The following is a 19,447-nucleotide window of genomic DNA, read 5'->3' on the forward strand; positions in this document are numbered from 1 at the left end:
TATGTGAACATATTTCCATTATTTCAGAAAATTTTAAAATTATGCAACACCAGATTGAGGCTTCTTGAACTTCTCATATGTTGGCCCTCGACTTACAGACTCCCGGTCCCAGACTGAGGCTTCGAACATGAATAATGACAAAATGCTGCAGACATAAAGCTCATCAACGTGAAAACAGGGCCAATTCATCTCATCACATTCGAAGAACTTTTAAAAAAACACCACTTTTCATTGGAAGACAGTCACACTCAAAGGTGTAAAGGACACAAGGAATTGTTTGCAATTTTTTTACCAAATGTTGAGTAATCTTGCAAAGTAAGTTTTTTTTTTTTTTTTTCAAATTTATACTTTCCTACTTTTCCTTAATATACATTTAATAATTATATTTCCAAATAAAACAAATGCATCTCCTGTCATTAGAAAATCTCAAAGGTTTGAAAAAGAAATTTATAAAGAAGACTCTCAAGCTGGCTTTCTTTGACAAGTATTTTAACAGGCTGTGGTTATGAAAGAAATGCAGCTTTTATGTAGCTGCTCCACAAATCTCTTTAACTCTCTACGCGTTCAGTTAATTTAAGAAGTGGTCTTCTTGATTGTAAATTTAAAACTTGGCTTGTTGGAGAAGTGAAATCGCTGAGAAGCATGCAAATCAAACTATTCTGGGTGTTTCACAGTAGTTTAGCTTTTTGTGTGCGTGTGTGACAGTTAAAAGTAATGAACTGCGCGAGTTTGAGGTGACGAGTCTGTTACCACTTGTTTCCACTGAATTTCACTCATTCGATCGCACGGCGCTCGCTCATATAGAAACCGGGTTTGTGTGGGTTCAGCCTGAATGTGAATGTGTGAGCTAAAAGGAGCTCTGGCCTTTTTTTCTTTCTTTTTTTTTTTTTTTTTGTCTTGTTCACTGTGTCACGGCTCTGGCCTCTGTGCACCCAATTGAGGCAATGAGTTTCCTCAATCTATCAATCATTAATGTGTAATAAACAGAATGGCCGACAGTAAAAGGTTTTATTCTTTTCAGTTTGTTTTTGTATGTGACATGTCGAAACACAACGGCTTTAAATAGGCGGGTGTTTTTTTTTTTTTTTTTTTAAGTGTGATGAAGTGTAACCCCTTGTACCTTTGTCACATTAGTGCCTCTATAAATAGCCCCCTTTGAGCCGTATGAGCAAAGTCTTCCTGTTAACCCAATCTGCAGGAAGGGAGTATTTTCGATCCTATTAGTCACCGGGTTCCCCGGTCACCTGAGAAGCACCCTGACAAAGATGCCATTGATCCGTCCCTCCATCCGCATGAACCACTCACCCAAACACAGTCAAAGCGGGACCAGGGGCGGCCGGAGCACGGCGGCACAAGTGAGGGGTGGCGTGGCGGGTCGCAGCCGACTCCGGTTTTATACGAAGTCATTAAGCTTAACGCCAGGCGCAACGGGGCATCCGTTTTTGTCATCCCCGCCACTTCTGTCCCGATTAGCCCGGTTCCAAAAGCTCTCAATGAGAGGTTTGACTCTGAGCCAGAGGGTTCTCACTGCAGCCATTTGGAATAATATTAAGTCACTCAAGAAGACTTATTGTTCAGATTGTGAACTGCAGGCCTAGTTCTGTGGTTAATGACACACTCAGCGAGCCATCAGGAGCGCACAAAGATCTGAGTGTAATTTTAGATTTCCTAAGTTAGACTGTGTGTGTGTGTGTGTGTGTGTGTGAGTGTGAGAAAGCGAGGAAGGCACAAAAAGAGGCAGAGGTCAGATGTGTGTGTTCCAGGCCTGGTGTCATATTATGTTCCTGCTTTATTCATCCCTGATTCATTTGTTTTGGTCTGGATTCTCACACTCGGTGCCACACCACACAGGCCGCTCGCTCATCAAATCATCTCCGCACATGCTGGGTCTGCGAAACTGCCACGGCGATGCCAAATGTCCCGCGCATGTTGTTTTAGGAAACAGTTCGCCATTGATTCATTTTTTTTTCGGGAGCAGCTCATTTATCAGGGGAGCACAGCGTGACCTCAAGCTCTTAATCAGCATCTCCCACTGAAGTGTATTGTTTTGTAAATCCCATAAACATGGTAATGTGCACTGTAATTCCAGCAGTTGTCATGAACGTGTGTGTGTGTGTGTGTGTGTGTGTGTGTGTGTGTTTCTGTGAGAGGAGTCATCCCAGACAGACCCTGACTCAGAGGCCAGCCGGGCAGACGTCCGGACCCCTCTCGCTCCCCGCCCTGCGTCCATCTCACCTCCGTCAGAACAGACATGTCGTTCTGCCCATTGACAGCAGCGACATGTAACACACAGCCTTTTGTTGTGTTGTCCGGCTGGAATCCACGGCAACCAGAACTTTAAGCACGACTCGCCTGTCTGTTTCAACCCCAGATGTATTAATCATTCGTCTCTTATTTTAGTCAAATCTGAAAGATTCACTGCTGTGTTACATGACTTCTCATGTCTCAAATCAGGTTCATGTTGTTTCTAGTTTTTAGTTTTTAAGTTTTTTAAGAGTCCAATGTATTGTGTTTCAGACATGTCAACGTTTAAATGAGCACATTCAGTGCTTCTTTCAACTGTGCTTCTGTCTCAGTTTGACTCTTGTTGCTTGGCTAAAAAAACACGAGTCAAAACGGAAGCTATAGAGTAACTTGTGGCTTTTAACAGGTATGTAGTAACCCATGTGGTTGTCTGAGAAACATATCACGTTGTCTGTGACACACCACACAGACTCTATACTGTCCCACGGTGGGCCGTGCAGTGAGAGTCCCACTCCTCCACCTCGCCGCTCGGTGCTTCACCTCCTGTGTTCGACTTGAGACATACGTCTCATTTATGGGACAGTCGAGCTTCAAAACAGTCTCGAGTTCTCATTTATTCCATATGTCATAAATGTTCCACCCTCTGACCTCCTTTTCTTCGGCGAGCTTCAGCCTCACGTGGCAGTGCGCGTCCAGGGAACCCCTCGTGTGTGTGTTTCTGTGTTTGTGGGTTCGGGGTTGATGAAGTGTCCCTTCGAGTGAAGCCCGGTGTGTGTGGGTCATTCTCTGTTCCTCTGAAGCATCCCACTGTGGGAAAAAAAAGGTGACTGTTGCTCCAGTGCATCAGCAGATCCCCCTGAAACATGACATCATGGGATGGAAGAAGACACACACACACACACACACACACCTCTTCTTCGTTTTTGCCTCCTCTTCTATTTCTGGCCTGCCTGTTGCTGCCGCTCTACAAGCGGCAGCAGGACTTGTCTGGATGTGTCCACGGTCACACGTGACTCGCCGGACGAGCCTCGCTTTCCGCCGGGCGGAAGGTTTCGGGGCCCGGTTACCCAGTGACCCGGCAGCGCGGCTCACCTCCACTCCACGCCCCGGGGGTCCGAGTGGGCCCGCCGACCTGAGCGCTCGTACACATCGCAGGGCCGTTTTATGTGGTTGTCTGGGAAGTGAGAGGAATAATAGACTGCTATAATTGGTGCCCCCTGATTTCCTGGCAGCTCTGCGGGTACCCAAGAGGATAGCATGTGTCCGTGTGTTTGTGCGTGTGTGTGTGTGTGTGTGTGTGTGTGTGTGTGTGTGTGTGCTGGCTGACACAGATGGCTGTGGAGCAGGGATGTGATAAACACCCTGGGCAGGGGGATCTCCGTCCAGGAGTGGGCTCCATGCTTTAGTGGTGAAGTCATTGGGAAAAAGCCTGGTTGAACTGGAGGAGGAACAGACACGCACCCACAGGCAAACACAGATATTGCCTTACAACATTTGCACGTGAATCACAGTTTTCCTTACCCTGAAGTAAAACACACACACACACAGACACACACTGATTCCACTATTTCAGTTTCCATCTTCGGCTCAGAGCAGTAGCAGTTCATCAAAGCGGGGATGGATTCAAAGCTTCTGTTGGTGTTTTGTGCCGCGGCGTGGAAGAGGTCAGCGTTTGAGCACCACGGGGTCAGAGCGCCATCCCTCCGCACGGCCGGCGCTGTTGTGTTAGGTGTGAACTATGGCCCTGCGCAGGGTTGGGTAACACTAGCGATTGCCTAAGCCAGTTGTTGAGAGGATGTCGTAACCCGTTGGACCTGGCCAGGGTTTGGCTGTCATGTGAGCCCTTGTTCTCTATCTGCCCCCCCCCCCCCCCCCCTCCTCCAACACCACCACCACCACCACCATGCTGAGGCATCGGGGCACGTGTGTGTGTGTGTGTGTGTGTGTGTGTGTGTGTGCGTGCCCGTCTGTGTCATCTGACTGATTGTTTGTGGGATTTCATTAGCATGGAGAACAAAACAATAAAAAAGTCTCTTTAAGAGCGTCCATTCAAGTGGCATCGGAGGTGGCAGCGTGCAGAAGGGGCAGCGGTGTCAGAGGTCACGTCTGACTCACGGCTTGAGGAATTTGATTTTTTACAGAACGAGCACAGGACGTGTAAACATGTTCCCGCTCTCCACCGAGAGCAGCAGGAAATGATGGTGCGTTAAAGAATGAGATGCTGAGATGTGCAAATGAAATAAGCGCTTATAATCAGGATGCAGGAAGCTGACAGATATCGGGGTTTTCCTCCTTACTTCCTGAAGGGACTGAAGCCTTTTTCATCCCTTTTTTTTTTTTTTTTTTTGTTCTTGTCTAATTATTGATCAAGTTACACTTTGTTCCTGGTCGAGCATGACACAGTTTCAAAGCTTTATTCAAAATGAAAGAAGCTCTGATAGAGTTTCAGATATGAATGAGTGGCATGGTTTTGGAAATATAATCAAATTTAGGATATTTTTTTCTTCTCTCTCTTTCAGAAAAACACAAACACAGTAAATCTTTTTATCTTTGTTCACGATATGGGGCAAAATGTGAAGCCCTCTCACCAGGAATCTGAATATTTTAACTTCAAAAATATAAAAAAAATGTTCACCTTTTGTAAAACATCTTATCATTTCTGTGTGTGTGTGTGTGTGTGTGTGTGTGTGTGTGTGTGTGTGTGTGTGTGTGTGTGTGTGTGTTCTTGTATTTCTATCCTTGTTGGGGCCAAATGTCCCCACAAGGATAGCAAAACGTGGAACGACGTGCCTTGTGGGGACCTTTTTCCGGTCCTAAGTAGGAGAAACAGTGTTTTCTTGACCATGTTGTTGTTACTGAAAAAAGTAAAAGTGCAAAAACATTTCTTTAGGGTTAGGCTTTGTTGTGGTGTGGGTTAGGGTTAGGGTAAGGGTCAGGGTTAGGGGCTAGACATGAATGGGAGTCAATGGACGGTCCCCACAAGGATAGAAATACAAGACTGAGCGTGTGTGTGTGTGTGTGTGTGTGTGTGTGTGTGTGTGTCTTGCCCTCATCTGAACTGGACTTTGACCATAAACTCTAATAAAGAGTCAGAGGCGTCAGATTTTCTCCAAACACTGATAAAAGTCGTCCTCTGTGTTGGTTCGGTTTGGCTGCACTGAGAATGATTTGTTAAAATGGAAAAAGTGATGATTTTAGTGTTATTGCAGTGGCGTGATGGCGGAGCCCCGGTTTCTCTTCTGTCTCTGCTTTTTGAGACCTCTTCACATTGAAATATATTCACCCAGGTGCTTTAAAAGGCTTCGATAAAGTGATATTTACAGTTTTTAAAAAAAGTCATACACCTTGAAAGACAAACCACAAAGTACACAGCCTTTTCTCTCTTTATTTCAAATTCTTCACATTATTTCAAATGTTGTTTTTTTTTTTTTTACCTTCTCATGAAGTGAAATATTCATATTTTTACTTGGAGATTTCACCGAAACACTTTTGTCTGTTTTAAAAGTAATGTGTGGCTTGATTACCTACAAATGAACAGATTAAAGTCTCCTCCTGCTCCTGTTTTTTATCAGTTCTCGTGGTTGTATTTGGGTTTTTTTTCTAAAAATCAATGGATTTATTTGTTTTATTGATGAAACTGCATTTCTTTCCTGACTGCATTCAGGAGGCTTCAGGCTCGTTGGTTAATCCGTAAATTATCACCCACGCCACTGCTGGGGGAGAACATGTTCTGCTATATAAAACATATTTATCGTGTGGATGATTAGTCACATATATACATAGACTAAAAAATCTTTTTTATAAGCCACGTAATTGAAAGCCTCTAATGCGTTTTTTTTTTTTTTCCTGCAGAACTTCTGGAAGTAATTTAATCAATTGCAGAACAGCAGTTATAAAGTTTGATAGGATCCACACATGCAGAGTTTTATGGTTCGAAAGCCACCTACATTTTAAGACTTTTCATTACTGTTATTATTATTCTTTTTAACTGCGCCATATTTCTTTCTCTTTAGGAGAAACAAAGCGAAAAACTCTGGCTTTTATAGGTCTGTTTACACCTGATAGTAAATTTAACATTTATATTTCTGGATGCCGTCAAACAGAAAGAGAATTTTAATAAGAAATACACAAAACAGTTCCTTTTTTTATTATTGTTTCTGAGTAAAAACTTGGTTGGTTCTTTTCTTTGAAAGTGAGAAGAACTAATGAAGAAAAGCTATAAACGTAGTGGAAATGAAGGTATTTAGAAGGGGTTTTTTTTCAGCAGATTAAATATCATCCAGGGCTTTTTTTTTCCTTAAAGATAAATTTTAGCATATTTATCCACGTAAATCTAACTTTCCAGAAGCATATCTAATTTTTGTGATAACTGAGCAATTTCACAAAAACTTTAATGTGTGAAAAAATGAATTTTCTGCTATTTGACAGATAGTTTTCTTCAAAGAGATTTACTTCCTTCTCCTTCGAGGCCATAAAGAAAAGAAAGACACAAGTGAAGATGATTATTTCACTCTTCAGCTGAAGCTGAGGATTTAGTTACAGTTTGTTCTTTAGCTGTAAATATTTCGGGCTCATTGTTTGCCAAATTACATGTTATTACTAGTATAAATCACTTCTTTTCTGCTTTTCTCTCTCGGCTGCTCAAACTCAGAAAAAACTCAGAAGATTTCCAGATTCACACTTTTACTCAACAACTTTTTAGACAAAATAATCACATTTACAGGAGTGTTACAGAGATTTAAGGCATGCACGTGACGGAAAGCACACAGAAAGTTAACTTTTAGCTCACACACACACACACACACACACACACACTCACACACACAGGTACTCACGGGTAAATCATGAACACACTTACAGTAAAGGATTCTCAAATCCAACAAACTCAGTGAAAGTGAAAATATGTCCCCCAAAAAAGAGAAAAGAGAAAATCACCAGGTGTTTAATGGAAGGATCAGGAGCCCGTCCCGACTGTGTGGCATTAAATTCTTGTTTTAGACTGCTAGCTTTCAGCGTCTTTGTTGGTGGATTTGCCCCGGCTCATGACTCAGTATTGCTCATCATGTAGGAGATGATTCGCCCGCCATTTCTCAAAGCTCTTTCTCCCCTTCTTTGTTCTCGCCTGTTTACTTTTTTTTTTTTTTTCTGACGAACTTGTGTATTCCTCCATAACTTTCCTCTCTTGACTATAAACTCTTGTCGGTTTATTTTTTACCTCACGTAAGTTGCTCTTTTGTTATTTTTGTTTGTGAGTGGAGCGTGTTGGGAATATTTTTGAAGTGGGGGATGGGAAAGGAGAGGCTTTGTTTCCCTCCCAAAACAAAAAAAAAAAAACGATCTGAGCTTTCTTTTTGATACAGTTTGTCCTCAACTATTTTCTTTCATGTGATTTAAATCCATCTGTTACACTTCCTGTCTGCTTTACGCCCGTTCACACGTAGGGTATCCATTACCTGTAATAAAGTTAATCATTACTAAAAGGCTTCCTTGTTGTAAACTCAATCATTTAACACACGACCTGCTTCCACCCCCCCCATCCACCACCACCACCATAACATAGGTGTGTGTGTGTGTACAGTATCCGTGCGTGCGGGACGGAAACGACTCGCCTCCTTCAGAGAAAGTCATCAGCTATAAACTCAACCGTATGTGACACGGCCGCCCACGCAAAACCTGCCGGCGCAAATCTTTGATGTGTCTGCGAGTTTTTTTTTTTTTTTTTTTTTTTTTTTTTTCTTCTTCTCACCGTGCCTGCCTCCACGCAAAAACGACGTTGGAGAAGTGGAGCAGGAGCGAAGGCTTTGAAGGCAACAACTCAGGGGATGTAATTGACTGCGTGGAGCCACAAAAAGAGAGAGAAGTGAAGGTCTTTAGAATGTATTTGTTCAGTGATTAATCACTAACTCCTGCCCAGGGATGGGCCGCCGATTCGCTATTCCATGGCAATCTCACGTCTTTTTTTGTGTGTGTGTGTGTGTGTGTGTGTGTGTGTGTGTGTGTGTGTGTGTTGGGGGGGGTGCTCGGTAGTATGCTTGGCTAAATCTTGTAAAGGGTTTCCTAATATGGGCTGTCTTAAGAGTGCCCTCCCCCCGGTGGGCCATCCCCCAGGTCTCAGCCAGTGATGACACAGCTCCGGGTACGACTCACTTCCTCATTAATGGGCTGAAACCAGTTCTTACAGGAACCGCCTGTGATAAATGTGAGAGTTCTGAGAAGTCATTCATTTCTCCTCGCTGCAGCGGCAGAGGAGGCACTGCAGGGGAGTTGAACGGGTTCACCGTGTGTGTGCGAGCGAGCGAGCGAGCGAGCGAGGGAGAGGAAGCTGAGTATGTGTGTGTGAGGGAGAGAGGAGAGAGGAGAGGAGAGGAGAGCGGGAGAATGTGGGTGACTACTGCTGCCGCAGCTGCCGTATGAGGACCCGCCAACTTTATTCCTCCTGTTTTTTGTCTCTTTTTCTTTCTTTTTTTTTTCTTTTCTTTTTTTTTTTAAAGCAGCGATATTTTCTGTTCCGCTGTGTGTGTGAGTGTGTGTGTCTCTGTGTGTGAGGGGGTGGAGGATGAGCAGCGGAGGGATCGCTCTCTCCCGTCTTTCTCTCTTCTCGGGAGAGAGGAAGCAGGCGAGACCGACACTGTACAGGAGATAGGACAGCATGCCTCCCTTTGTTGCTGCCCTTGGGCTGGTGAGTAACAATGATGTGACGTGATTTGTGCCCCCCCCCCCCCCCCTCCCCTCCCCTCCTCCCTCCCCACCCTCGCTCCCATCCACCCGCCCTCCACCTCCCTCCACCTCCCCCCCCCCCTCTCTCTCTGTTGGTGGAAACAGAGCTGTTCCAGCGCTGGGTGCGGCACTGCAGAAGCCCTTCAGGGAGTACTTGGAGGCCCAGAAGGCCAAGCTGCACCATCACACCGGAGAGGGGATCCCAACTGTAAGTCCGGGGGCCTCAGCCCCCAGCTCGCCGCCTCTATTCATTCGCGTGTGCGCGCCAACAGAAGAATGCGGCCCCCTTACTTTTGCCTCTTTTACTTCTTCTCCCTCCACTTTTTTTTTCCTCCCTTTCTTCTCTTTATCTAAGCCCTCCTTTATACCTCTGAGCGATTTTCTCCCACTTTCACCATTGATTCTTTTTCTCTTTTTTTTTTTTTTTTTTTTTGTGTCACACCTGCTCTACCTGTCCCACTTTATTCCAAACTCCAAACAATTCATGTACATGACTTTATCCTTAGTTATTATCATCTTTTTTGTTTTTTTTTTTTTTGCTTTTTTATCACACTTTGGTAGATTTGACTCCTTCCCGTAGTGATATAGTAAATTACAGGCGCTTGTTTAGGGCCAGAATGACAGACGAGGTTAGCGCTGCCCTGGGCGGGCTCGGAGGGAGGGAGGGAGGGAGGAGAGCGAGGGGAGGGAGGGGGTGAGGGAGGAGGAGGAAGAGGAGGAGGAGGAGGAAGAGGAGAGGGGCCAGTGTGGGGTCTGGCTCCACTTGCTGTATTGAACTGTACTACTGTAGCGCGGGGCGTGCTGACTCATGCTCCGTCTTACCAATTGGGAGAGTGTGTGTGAGCGTGGTCACTCCCCTATGTGTCACACACACTTGCACTCAGTGCCCCGCCTGAGACCCAGCTAACTGTAGACCGGGGCGGCCTCCAGCCACCCCCACCCACCCCACCCACCGCACCGCACCCCGCCGCCCAGTGACAATCCATCAAAACCCCCCTGTCTAGAACAAAAAGAGCCAGTTGTAGCTGAAGCCTTTTTCTCTGCGCTCCTCCTCGCTCTCCCCCCACCTTCTCTCCACTTTTAAGTGATTCATTGAAAACAATTTTTTTTTTTTTTTTTTTTTTTAGACGCTTACTAGCGCAGAGAAGAAAAAAGGAAGGATAGACTTTGAGTTGCACAAGGACAGATTAAGGCATTTCTCGAACAATGTTCCTTTTTTCTTGTAACTTGAGCCTCCAGCAGTTACAGGAGAGAGAAGCGAGGCAATTTAACTTGGTGGAGGCAGGCTGCAGGCTGGGGTCAGCGGGGGCGTTCGGAGGGAGGACGGTGGGGGCTGCCGCGTGTTTTATTACCCCTGATCTCTATCTGTCCTGCACATGGAGCTGGATCCCCACCTAGCCTACAGCATCAGGAGCAGAGGGGGGAGCAGGGTGTGGGGCGACGGGGCGGGGTGGCGGCGGCGGTGGTGGTGGTGGTGGTGGGGGGGGGGGGGGGGGTTCCTCGGCTCGCCGCTCACTGACTGAGCTCCTCTCTTCTCTCTGCGGTTCCTGGCAGGAGGAGAACTGGCTGTCGTGGCTCTTCGAGAAGCTTGTGGTCATCATGGTATGCTTCTTTGTCTGCTCCATTGTCAACTCCATGGCTCAGAGCTTCGCCAAGCGCAGGCAGCAGGAGAAGCTCTCCGGGGGCAAGACGGAGTGAGGGCCGGCCCGGCCGGCACAACTTTTGGGAAAAGCCCGCTTCTCTGGCCTCCCCGAGCTCCCACCACTCCTCTCCCTCCTGGCTGACACCCCACCATTATCTGAAGAAAAGTATCGGGCCCCCATCTGGTTCCTCTCTCCTTATTGTAGCAACATGTTCATGTTCGAACTTGGGACTTCCATGTGCTCGCTTTATTTCATTTACATTTTTTGAAGGTTTTTTTTTGCGTGTGGTAGCGATTTTGAGGATTGTTCTTTGTGAGGTAGGTGTTTGTCTGCTGTGTGAGGAAGCTTGTTGTGCTCAACATTAGAGGAATCTACTGGCAGTAATTCTCCACAGAAAAGCCTTAAGCTGCTCTGAGACACTTTACATAAGCTGGAGTTATTTAAATATGTTGTCTTGTATGATACCGGCTCTGGTTTTTTAAAAGCTTATTTATGTCTGATCTATATATAGTTTATTTATAAGACATTCTGTATTTATGAGTGTGCTGTGGAGTTGTTGGCCGTGCTTAGATAAGACATGCCAAATGGACTGTAAATAATTGTGCCCAGCACATTTCCACACGTCGTGCAGCTCAAAGCCAAGTCGTAGCAGTGATATTGACAAATGTAGCAAAGTGTAAGCGCTGCTTTTTTAGACGGCCTGTCCTTTTGTGGTGTGCGGCGAAGCCCATCGCAGCACTTTTGGATGAGAAATGATAAACCGGCCATGATTCACCCTGCTGGTCCCTTTGTCTGCCCTTATTGTTCTGCTTCCAGGAAGGGAGCGCATGAGTCAGCCCGGGGCTACTTTACCAGATGCAGCCGTATATTGAATCAGGTCCGCCACTGCGTGTGAGACGGCGAGCGAGACGGAGATAGTAAGGTTGCGTGGCCGCCACATTTGTTGCTCTCCTCTTTTATCTTTTATGGATTAAAGCAGATTGCGCTCCGTTGAAAGGCAGGCGGTCTGTCTGGAAGTCTCAGTGCGGCTGATCGGAGCTGCTCCTTTTAACTCACTGCTTTTAATAAGTCGTCTTCTTTGTCTCCACTTGTTCACCGAGCTTTTTTTTTTTTTGTTGTTTCTTTTGTTTTTTTTGTCTCCCCGAGGTGAGGACAGCAGGCTTATATCACAAGTAGCTCTTAGAGGAAAACTGCTGTCTGTGCGCCGAATCCTCCTCTCTTTTTTCCTCATCGGATCATGTCGGCTCGCTCTCGATATATACCGTACCTTCCTCCTTTTTTTTTTTCCTTCTTTTCCCCCCATAATTGCCAGTGAAATGTGCTATTTTCTTCTCCCTCTCTCCGTACCGCCGCTGTGCTACGCTGGACTGAGCGCAGTGGGCGCTAGAGCAGCAGGGGGAGAGCGAGCGAGCGAGGGAGAGAGAGAGAGAGAGAGAAAAAAAGAGAAAAGCCTCCAGCGCACAGTGAAAAGCGTCTGTGCCGTTACCTCAGCTGAACCTTCGAATGAACTCGTTGCACTGCCCCAGTCACGGAGCCAGGAGACGAATCACTCGAGTAGATTCAAAACAGAGGGGTACTGTTGAGCGAACTGAACCCTGCGCACTGCACCAGCTCCACTCTCCACACTCACATCTCCTCTTTTCTCATGTCATGGTAAGTAGGATTAGGATTCTCTTCCCTCTCTCTCTCTCTCTCTCTCTGTCCCTTTCTCTCGCCCATTGTTGTCGTCTGTACATGCGTCCGTCTCCGGCATGTCCGTCACTCTCTCGGCCTGTCAGATAGCTTATCAGACTGGTGTTGGCTGTTAAGATTGCAAGGCGACAACAGTCTGTAGGCTGTCTGACATTTCGGGCTCTTTCATCTTGACCAGCATCCTGTTTTGTCCTCCGTCTGTTATTGTCATTGTTTCAGTGAGCATCAGTTCCCATTTAGAGGTGTGCGCCGCGATGTCACTTCCCTTTATCCCAGCTGCTTGTGAAACGTCGGGGACGCGGCTCTATTGTTTATCTCCTCCGCGCTGACGTCTGTGGGGGTTTTGTGTGGTTTTATGTGAGGAACTGGTTTTTTTTTTTCCTGTTTTTTTTTTTTTCTCCTGTTTGCAAATGCAGATGGAGTGATGTCAGCACTGTACGTGTGTGTGTGAGTGTGTGTGTGTGTGTGTGTGTGAGTTGGCTGTTTCTCTTGAATCTCCAGAGAATCCAGACATGCACACACCTTATTGCAACACGTCTCATTGTGACAGGCGGTCTTAGGTATGGTACACGCCGTGCTCCACCAGCCTCCCCTTCCCTTTTACACTTCCCTCTTCTGTTGAACCCAGAACTTTCTTCTGTTGCTCAACACCAGCCCCTCTTTTTCTTTTTTTTTTTTTTTTTCTTTCTTTCATTGTCGGAGGCTGTATTTTATTGGAACAGCACCCTCGAGGGGGTGTTTTTCTAAGGGCCGCAAATTGGTAATTATACAAAGCTGAAAATCACTGCTTGACCAGGAGATGCTTTTGCCACAAAGCCAAAGTTTTATTTTGGATTCTTCTTTTTCTAGAATCAAGCAAAATAGGGTCGAACTTTTTTTTTTCTTTTTTTTCTTTTTTTCCCCTGGTCATTAAAGCAAAATCACTGGATAACACTGGAAGGACTCGCTGGCCTGAAGAGTGTTTTTCTTGGCAGTTTCAGGATGTCCTGTTCCATAAGGGAGCCCCCTTTTGGCACAACTGTCTGAATGTGTCTGAATGTGTGTGTGTGTGTGTGTGTGTGTGTGTGTGTGTGCATGTTTGTGGAGATTTTCTGTTTGTATTTCTAAGTGTACGCTGTTTGAAAAGGTGTATGCACTGTCGGTTGTTTTCTGCTTTCAGCTTCAATAAAGTCAATTAAAAAAAAAGAAAGAAAGTCCTCCGCTTGTGTTCATTGTGTGTTTAAAAGTCCGTGTCCACACTGACCCCGAGGAATCTCACGTGTCGGCCAAGACGCGGGGACGAGGAGGATACCGAGTCCACCGCCGCTCCGATTTCCTCGTCTAATGTTTCACATCCAAACACGTTACTGATTCGCCGCCGTCCGCACTGACATCCGCTCCGTTCCAGAGTCCGAGTGAAGCGTTCAGAGGGAGTCCAGAGTCTCCTCTGTGGCTCTGTTAACCCTCAGCGCTGCTGCTGCATCAGTAAATCATCACATCAGGGCTTCTATTGGGACGACGCTTTCAGGAAACTTCAAATGAAAACGGGGAAGTTGAATCTGGAGGTCAGGAGAGTGACCCCCCCCCCCCGCCTCCCCTCCCCTGCCTGTCCTGTTTCCCAGGGCGGCCACACCCAGAGCACCACGAAGACGACTCTTTCCACCCGGCGCACCTCGCCCTGCCCCCAGGGCGCCCGGCTCAAAACCCAACATGCAAATCCTGCCTGTCTAAACAGGCCGGGGGACTGGAGCCGCCGATCTCTCCATATGCTGTACATACACTGCCGCGAAAGCTGCTGGGTTGCGTTCCTGGCACAGTCGCCCTCCCACCCACGCCGTCTCCCACTCGCCCCCCCCCCCCTCCTCGCTCCGTGTTAGTGGGCTAACCACCCAGGGATGCTGGAATATCACTGACTTCATCCTCCACCCACCCACAAGCCCACTCTGTATTTCGGTTATCCACTTAGTTCCTTTCACACTCTGTCTCATTAAATTATGCTGACCATGTGGATATCTTCTCTCCCCCCCCTCCCCTTCGCTCCTTTTTTTTTTTTTTTTTTTTTTTTTTTTCAAATTCAAAATCAAATTAAGGTCCTTTTGTTTTTTGCGAGCAGCAGTCGGGGGGTCACATCAGAGGAAGGAACAAATGGTACCCGAGAAGAAGTGCTTAGCCAGAGGAAAGTTCCAGCTCCTGGATGTGTCACCCAGTTAAAAACCCCTGAGTCGAGCGGCTTCAAAGCTCCGGTTCTCTGTGCGGCGGCTCAACATGTGGACATGCATGTTGGCTTTTTTTTTTTATGGAAATCACAGCTCGATTTGGAAGGCAGGCTCGGTTCAGTATGCAGCTCACACATGTGTGATGTGAAACACGAGGGGCTGCAGGGAGACCAGCACCTTCATCTGGACAGCAAACTACGTTAGTGGAAATCATTCAGACTGGTCAAACTGTCACTGAGTTATTTAGTAACAAAACATTTCATACAAAACCTTCACAGTTAACCCACACTTTGAGTAACTCGTAATCTGAATGAGGAAATTAAACTCTGCATTTTAAGTTTGAATAACTTCATTTCATTGTGTCACTTCACAACATGCCAGCTTATCTTCAGTCGTATGATAAATTAATAAAAAGACGTTTCCCAAGCGGAGCGTCTTCTCCAAAATGTACGTTGACATTTGTCCGTAAGTCGTGTATTTTTCTGTGTGAGTGTTGCCAACATGACTGTCTGTCTTCGTGCTTGTGTGAAGAACAGACGTTCTTTACATCCCTGCTGCTTTTCACAGGACAGGAACTCAGCTGGGGTTTGTCTGTGAAATGATTTATTTTCTTTTTTAGTCACATTTCCAAATAAAATGAATGAATTTACACCTTTCTTCCCTTCAGCATCCAGATTGATCATAACGGCTGCAGAGTCACTCTCTGTGTCATAGATCAACGACTTTTACGTAACTAAAACAAGCTACTTTCCTCGGCTTTTGCTTCTTTTGTTTTCAGTGACTGAAAAAGTGACCTGCTTACATTCATTCATTCATTCATTCATGTAGTGATAAATAATCTGGTTACTTTTTGAAAGAAGTAACTAGTTTCATGTGTCTTTTATTCTTTTTACAGTGATTAATAAAGTAACCTGGTTAATTTGGAAAGAAGCAACTAGTGGCTTTTTGAAGTAACTAGTTTGTTTTTTACTTTTAGTAGTTACTATTAAAGCAATGTTATATACTTTACAAAGAAGCAGTTTCTTTGTTTTTGTATTTTTCCTTTAATTCGTAGCGACTAATAAAGTAATCTTTTTAAAGTAACTAGTTTCATTTTGAAGTTACACAAATACTTTATTTTGAACTAAGAGGGGTTTTTTTGGCAGTGGATGAAAAAGTAATATGGTCATTTTGTAAAAGGTAACTAATTTATTATTTCTGTCTTGTAGTGACTAATCAAATGACGTAGCTGCTTTATGAAGACATAACTAGTTTCTTTTTTTGCAGTTAAAGTAACAGATACTTTACAGAGAAGCTCAGAGATGTTTTATTTATTTTGCAGTTGATAATGGAGTAATCTGGTTACTTTTTAAAAGAAGTTACTCTTACTATTTTTTACTTTTTTACTTTTATTTGTAGTGATTAATACAGTCACCAGGTTACTCAATTACAATGTAACTAGTTTCTTTTTTGACTATGAACAGATATTTTATCGAGAAGTAACTAGTCTTGGGAGATCTTTCCTTTTTTTTGCGATAGTTAAAAAACCTGAAGAGGTAACTAGTTTAAGCTACTAACCTATTGTGTGTATTTTGAGTAAAAGATCTAAAAGTCATGTGTTCTTCAGTCTGATATCAAACAGAATTAGAGTTTAATAAAATAGAAAGAAGGAAAATGTATTACAGGGACAAATAAACTGCATCAGTGTGAAATGAAATGAGGATAAAAACACAGAGAGACATTTCTCTGATCGCTGCTTCAGACTCACGTAACAAACCAAAATCTAGTTTTCTTTGTGACAGTGTGTGTCCACATCTCCTCCTCTGCTGTTCACACACACACACACACACACACACACACACACACAGGACTGGTTACTGCAAAGCTCCAAAAGCATATTTTTCCCTTTCCTGTGGCTTTGAAATGCTCAGATCAAACAGGCTTATCAGCAGCTTCCTAACTGGGTCCATGTGAGCGGAGGCACGCCGCTGCTCTCGTCTGCAGCTGCCCGGGACGGGTCGGGAGTGATCGAGCGTCTGAACGGATGAAGACGCCGATGAGCTACCTTTCTTCCAGTTTCTCAGCTTGAACTCGGTGAGAGCTGCTGGCTGTGTGGGGTTTCCCGGCGCAGGTCGGGCCTCTTCCCGCCCTCGCGGTGCCAACATGGCGGGCGGCTCCGCGCCCGATGCCAGGCGGCAGCATCAGGCCACCGTGACCAAACACACATCCTTCACTCTTCCGCCCGCCTTCTCCCTTTATCGCTCCGATCCAAGTCGTCACACGAAACGTGAACTTTTTATGATATGTCACAGTCACTTTTGTAATTTCCCCCCCAAACAAACCCCTCGTCGGACTGCGCGCACCGCTGACCTCTCCCAGATCAAACAAAGAAAATCCCTCTTTTCTTTTCAAGTGGCTGCGTGTCATAACAAGACGGAGGGGAGTGATGGTGAACCTGCTCTCCTCTTCCTCGCTTGTCCTTGTCCTTTGTGTCCCAGCAGGACGTGCGTCACTCAGGTGTGCCGTCGGGTCGCGGAGGACGTGACTCGCCGCCGTGGGATTTGGAAACGCAGTCAGAACACAGCACGCCTGAGAGTGGAGTGGGCGTAAAAATGGCAGCGATGCACCTCATACTTCAGCTCACATGCCTCTTTCATGTGGGAATCAGTGAGTCAAACTCTGGAATGCCTGAAATCCGACAGCGGAGCCTCTCCACCGCCGCACACTTGATCCCCGCCGCTGCTCCGACGCGTGCTTCTGTGTCACGACATGATGCCATCTCAGAAGAATCGCTCAGGAATGTCCCACTCTGCTTTAGCGAGCGCAGCGATGTGTGGTCTCCCCCTTTCCATCGCAAATTAGGCAACACGAGAAGGAACCGGAAAAACCGCAGGAAGCTGATTTGAATGTAGGTGAGGCGAGAACGTGTGAACACATCTTGTTTTGCTGAAGGGCACTGGAAATGTCACTGTCGAGATTTAACTCTTCGTAGGGAACCGAGTGTAATGTATATTTCTATACTTGGAGGAAATTCCTGACTTGCAGAGTCAAACAGAAGTGGATCAAATGGAAAATAAGGGTTAGGGTGAGGGTTAGAGGTTGGGGTTACTGTTAGGGGTTAGGACTGGGGGTTAGGGGTTAGGGTTAGGGTTAACCAAACCCTCTGGAAGTCAGTAAATATGCAGCTCTTTCACAAATAAGAATCTCAACGTGCCTCACAATACAACATAAAATACGAGGTTCATTAAAAGCTTTTTGTGTAAAATTGTCTTTTTTTTAAAGTGTCAGTCGTCGTGTAGTTTGCTGGTTTGAATCCCGGTTCCTGTGGGTCGTCAGTTTGAGCCCCTGAGTTTGGTTCTTCACCCACAATCAGGAAGCACATCTGGGGAGAAACTCTACAAATCAAACATGCATGGAGCATAAATTCATTATCCAGGAGGACAAAAATCGCTTTTCATGTGAAATTTAAATGTTGTGAGAACGTCTGAGTTTCCTCAGAGATCTATGAAGTTCGCTCCAGTCTTGGGATTATAAAACAGTCTACGAAGCCTGAATGTTAATCTGCAGGTGACGTCAGAGGAAAGGAATTCACTTTTCATGTGAATTCCACAGCTTCTGTAACATTTCATGATCCTGAAATATAAAATCACACACACACACACTCCAGTGGCAGGTGCTTGTAGAGGGATATGTTTATCTACTTGTTATTTTCTGAATGGATAGAAAATGGAGCGATCACTTTTCCCTTTCATTCAACCATTTGATATCAAAGATGATTTGCTGGAGCTTTTCTGGCGTTCAGATAACAGACGCTCAATAATCTCAATTCACAGCGAGAATGCAGGATTATTTCAATTTGTGCAGGAAGGAGTTTTCATGAATGAGCGTCTCTGGCTGATTTGCACGCAGTTTGCTTTTTAAAGTTCACGTTTCAGAGGGATTCTGCCATTTTTATTTTTTTTTTTTGTGAGATTTGCCTGTTTGCCATCTTGCTGAGTAGGTGTGAAACGCGCTGCACTCTGCAGGTCTCATTGTAATGGTTTCAGTCTGGGGGATTACTGTGGCACTAAAAGAAAAAAAAAAAACCGCGCTGGAAACACACCGTAAATGTGTGCATGCAAGTGATATTGGAACCACAAGAGTTTAAAAAAAAAAGAGCGCTTAACAAGTTCAGCATCAGCACTGATTGATGCTCATAAAAGAAGTTCCTCCGAGATGCAACATTTACTTTTTATGTCCAATGAAATAAAGGCAGAAGTCTGTGAGACACACCGCAGCATCCTCTCTGCCTATATACTTGCATCAAAACCATATGACAATACTCTTAAAAACCGAAGCACTCGGTCTTTACGGCGATGCAATCAGAGCTAATTTTAGTCTCGTCCGCGCGCTCTGCATGAGGCCTGTTTACCGCCGGCGCTGTGGTCGAATCCAGCGCGCCCATCAACGCGCTGCAAGCAACCACAGAGAGCAAACAGTACCAGACGCTGCTGCTCCAGACTACACAACAGGCGCTCCCAGACCGCCAGGCATTCCTGCACCGGTCCTCCAGCGCGGGACGTCCGTCCTCACCTGAGCCTCCACGCGTTTCCCGCCGCCGCCGCCGCCGTGCTGTTGAGCAGCGACTGTTGTCGAACTCTCAGGCTAACCTTTAGCTCCGTGCACTGTCCAACCCCATGGTATTGGTGCATCCCTGCTTTGAAGTGTGAAATTTCAACTTTGTGGACTTTTTGGAGTTTGCTTCAGGGTTCAGTTTATACTGAATACGTTTATGAAGCTATAAAACGTAAAGTTCACCCTGTATATGATGAAACCTGCTGGGAAATGTTCGACTGATTCTAACCTGGCAAAAGCCACATTGACGTGTGCAGCAACGAATTGCTTCACATGTCAATCTGGGATTTCACTCGGCAAATCCGTTCGGGGAAGGAGGGACTTGCTGTAGAACTCTTTGCGTTCATTGGACGGAAGGACACA

At 45.6% G+C, this 19,447-nt stretch overlaps 1 protein-coding gene across 2 annotated transcripts in view; it reads left to right on the forward strand.

Moving 5' to 3' along the window:
- LOC115395032 (vacuole membrane protein 1-like) overlaps positions 1–13,152 on the forward strand; it is a 61,705-nt gene extending 48,553 nt beyond the window's left edge. For both annotated transcript variants that reach the window (XM_030100370.1, XM_030100371.1), the window contains 2 exons: positions 9,067–9,169; positions 10,516–13,152. In XM_030100370.1, the coding sequence (XP_029956230.1) occupies positions 9,067–9,169; positions 10,516–10,659 (247 nt within the window). In that variant the 3' untranslated portion in view covers positions 10,660–13,152. The remainder of the gene's footprint in view (positions 1–9,066; positions 9,170–10,515) is intronic.
- Positions 13,153–19,447: the final 6,295 nt, after the last annotated feature.

This window comes from Salarias fasciatus, chromosome 10 (assembly GCF_902148845.1).
Source record: "Salarias fasciatus chromosome 10, fSalaFa1.1, whole genome shotgun sequence".
Lineage (NCBI taxonomy): Eukaryota > Metazoa > Chordata > Actinopteri > Blenniiformes > Blenniidae > Salarias > Salarias fasciatus.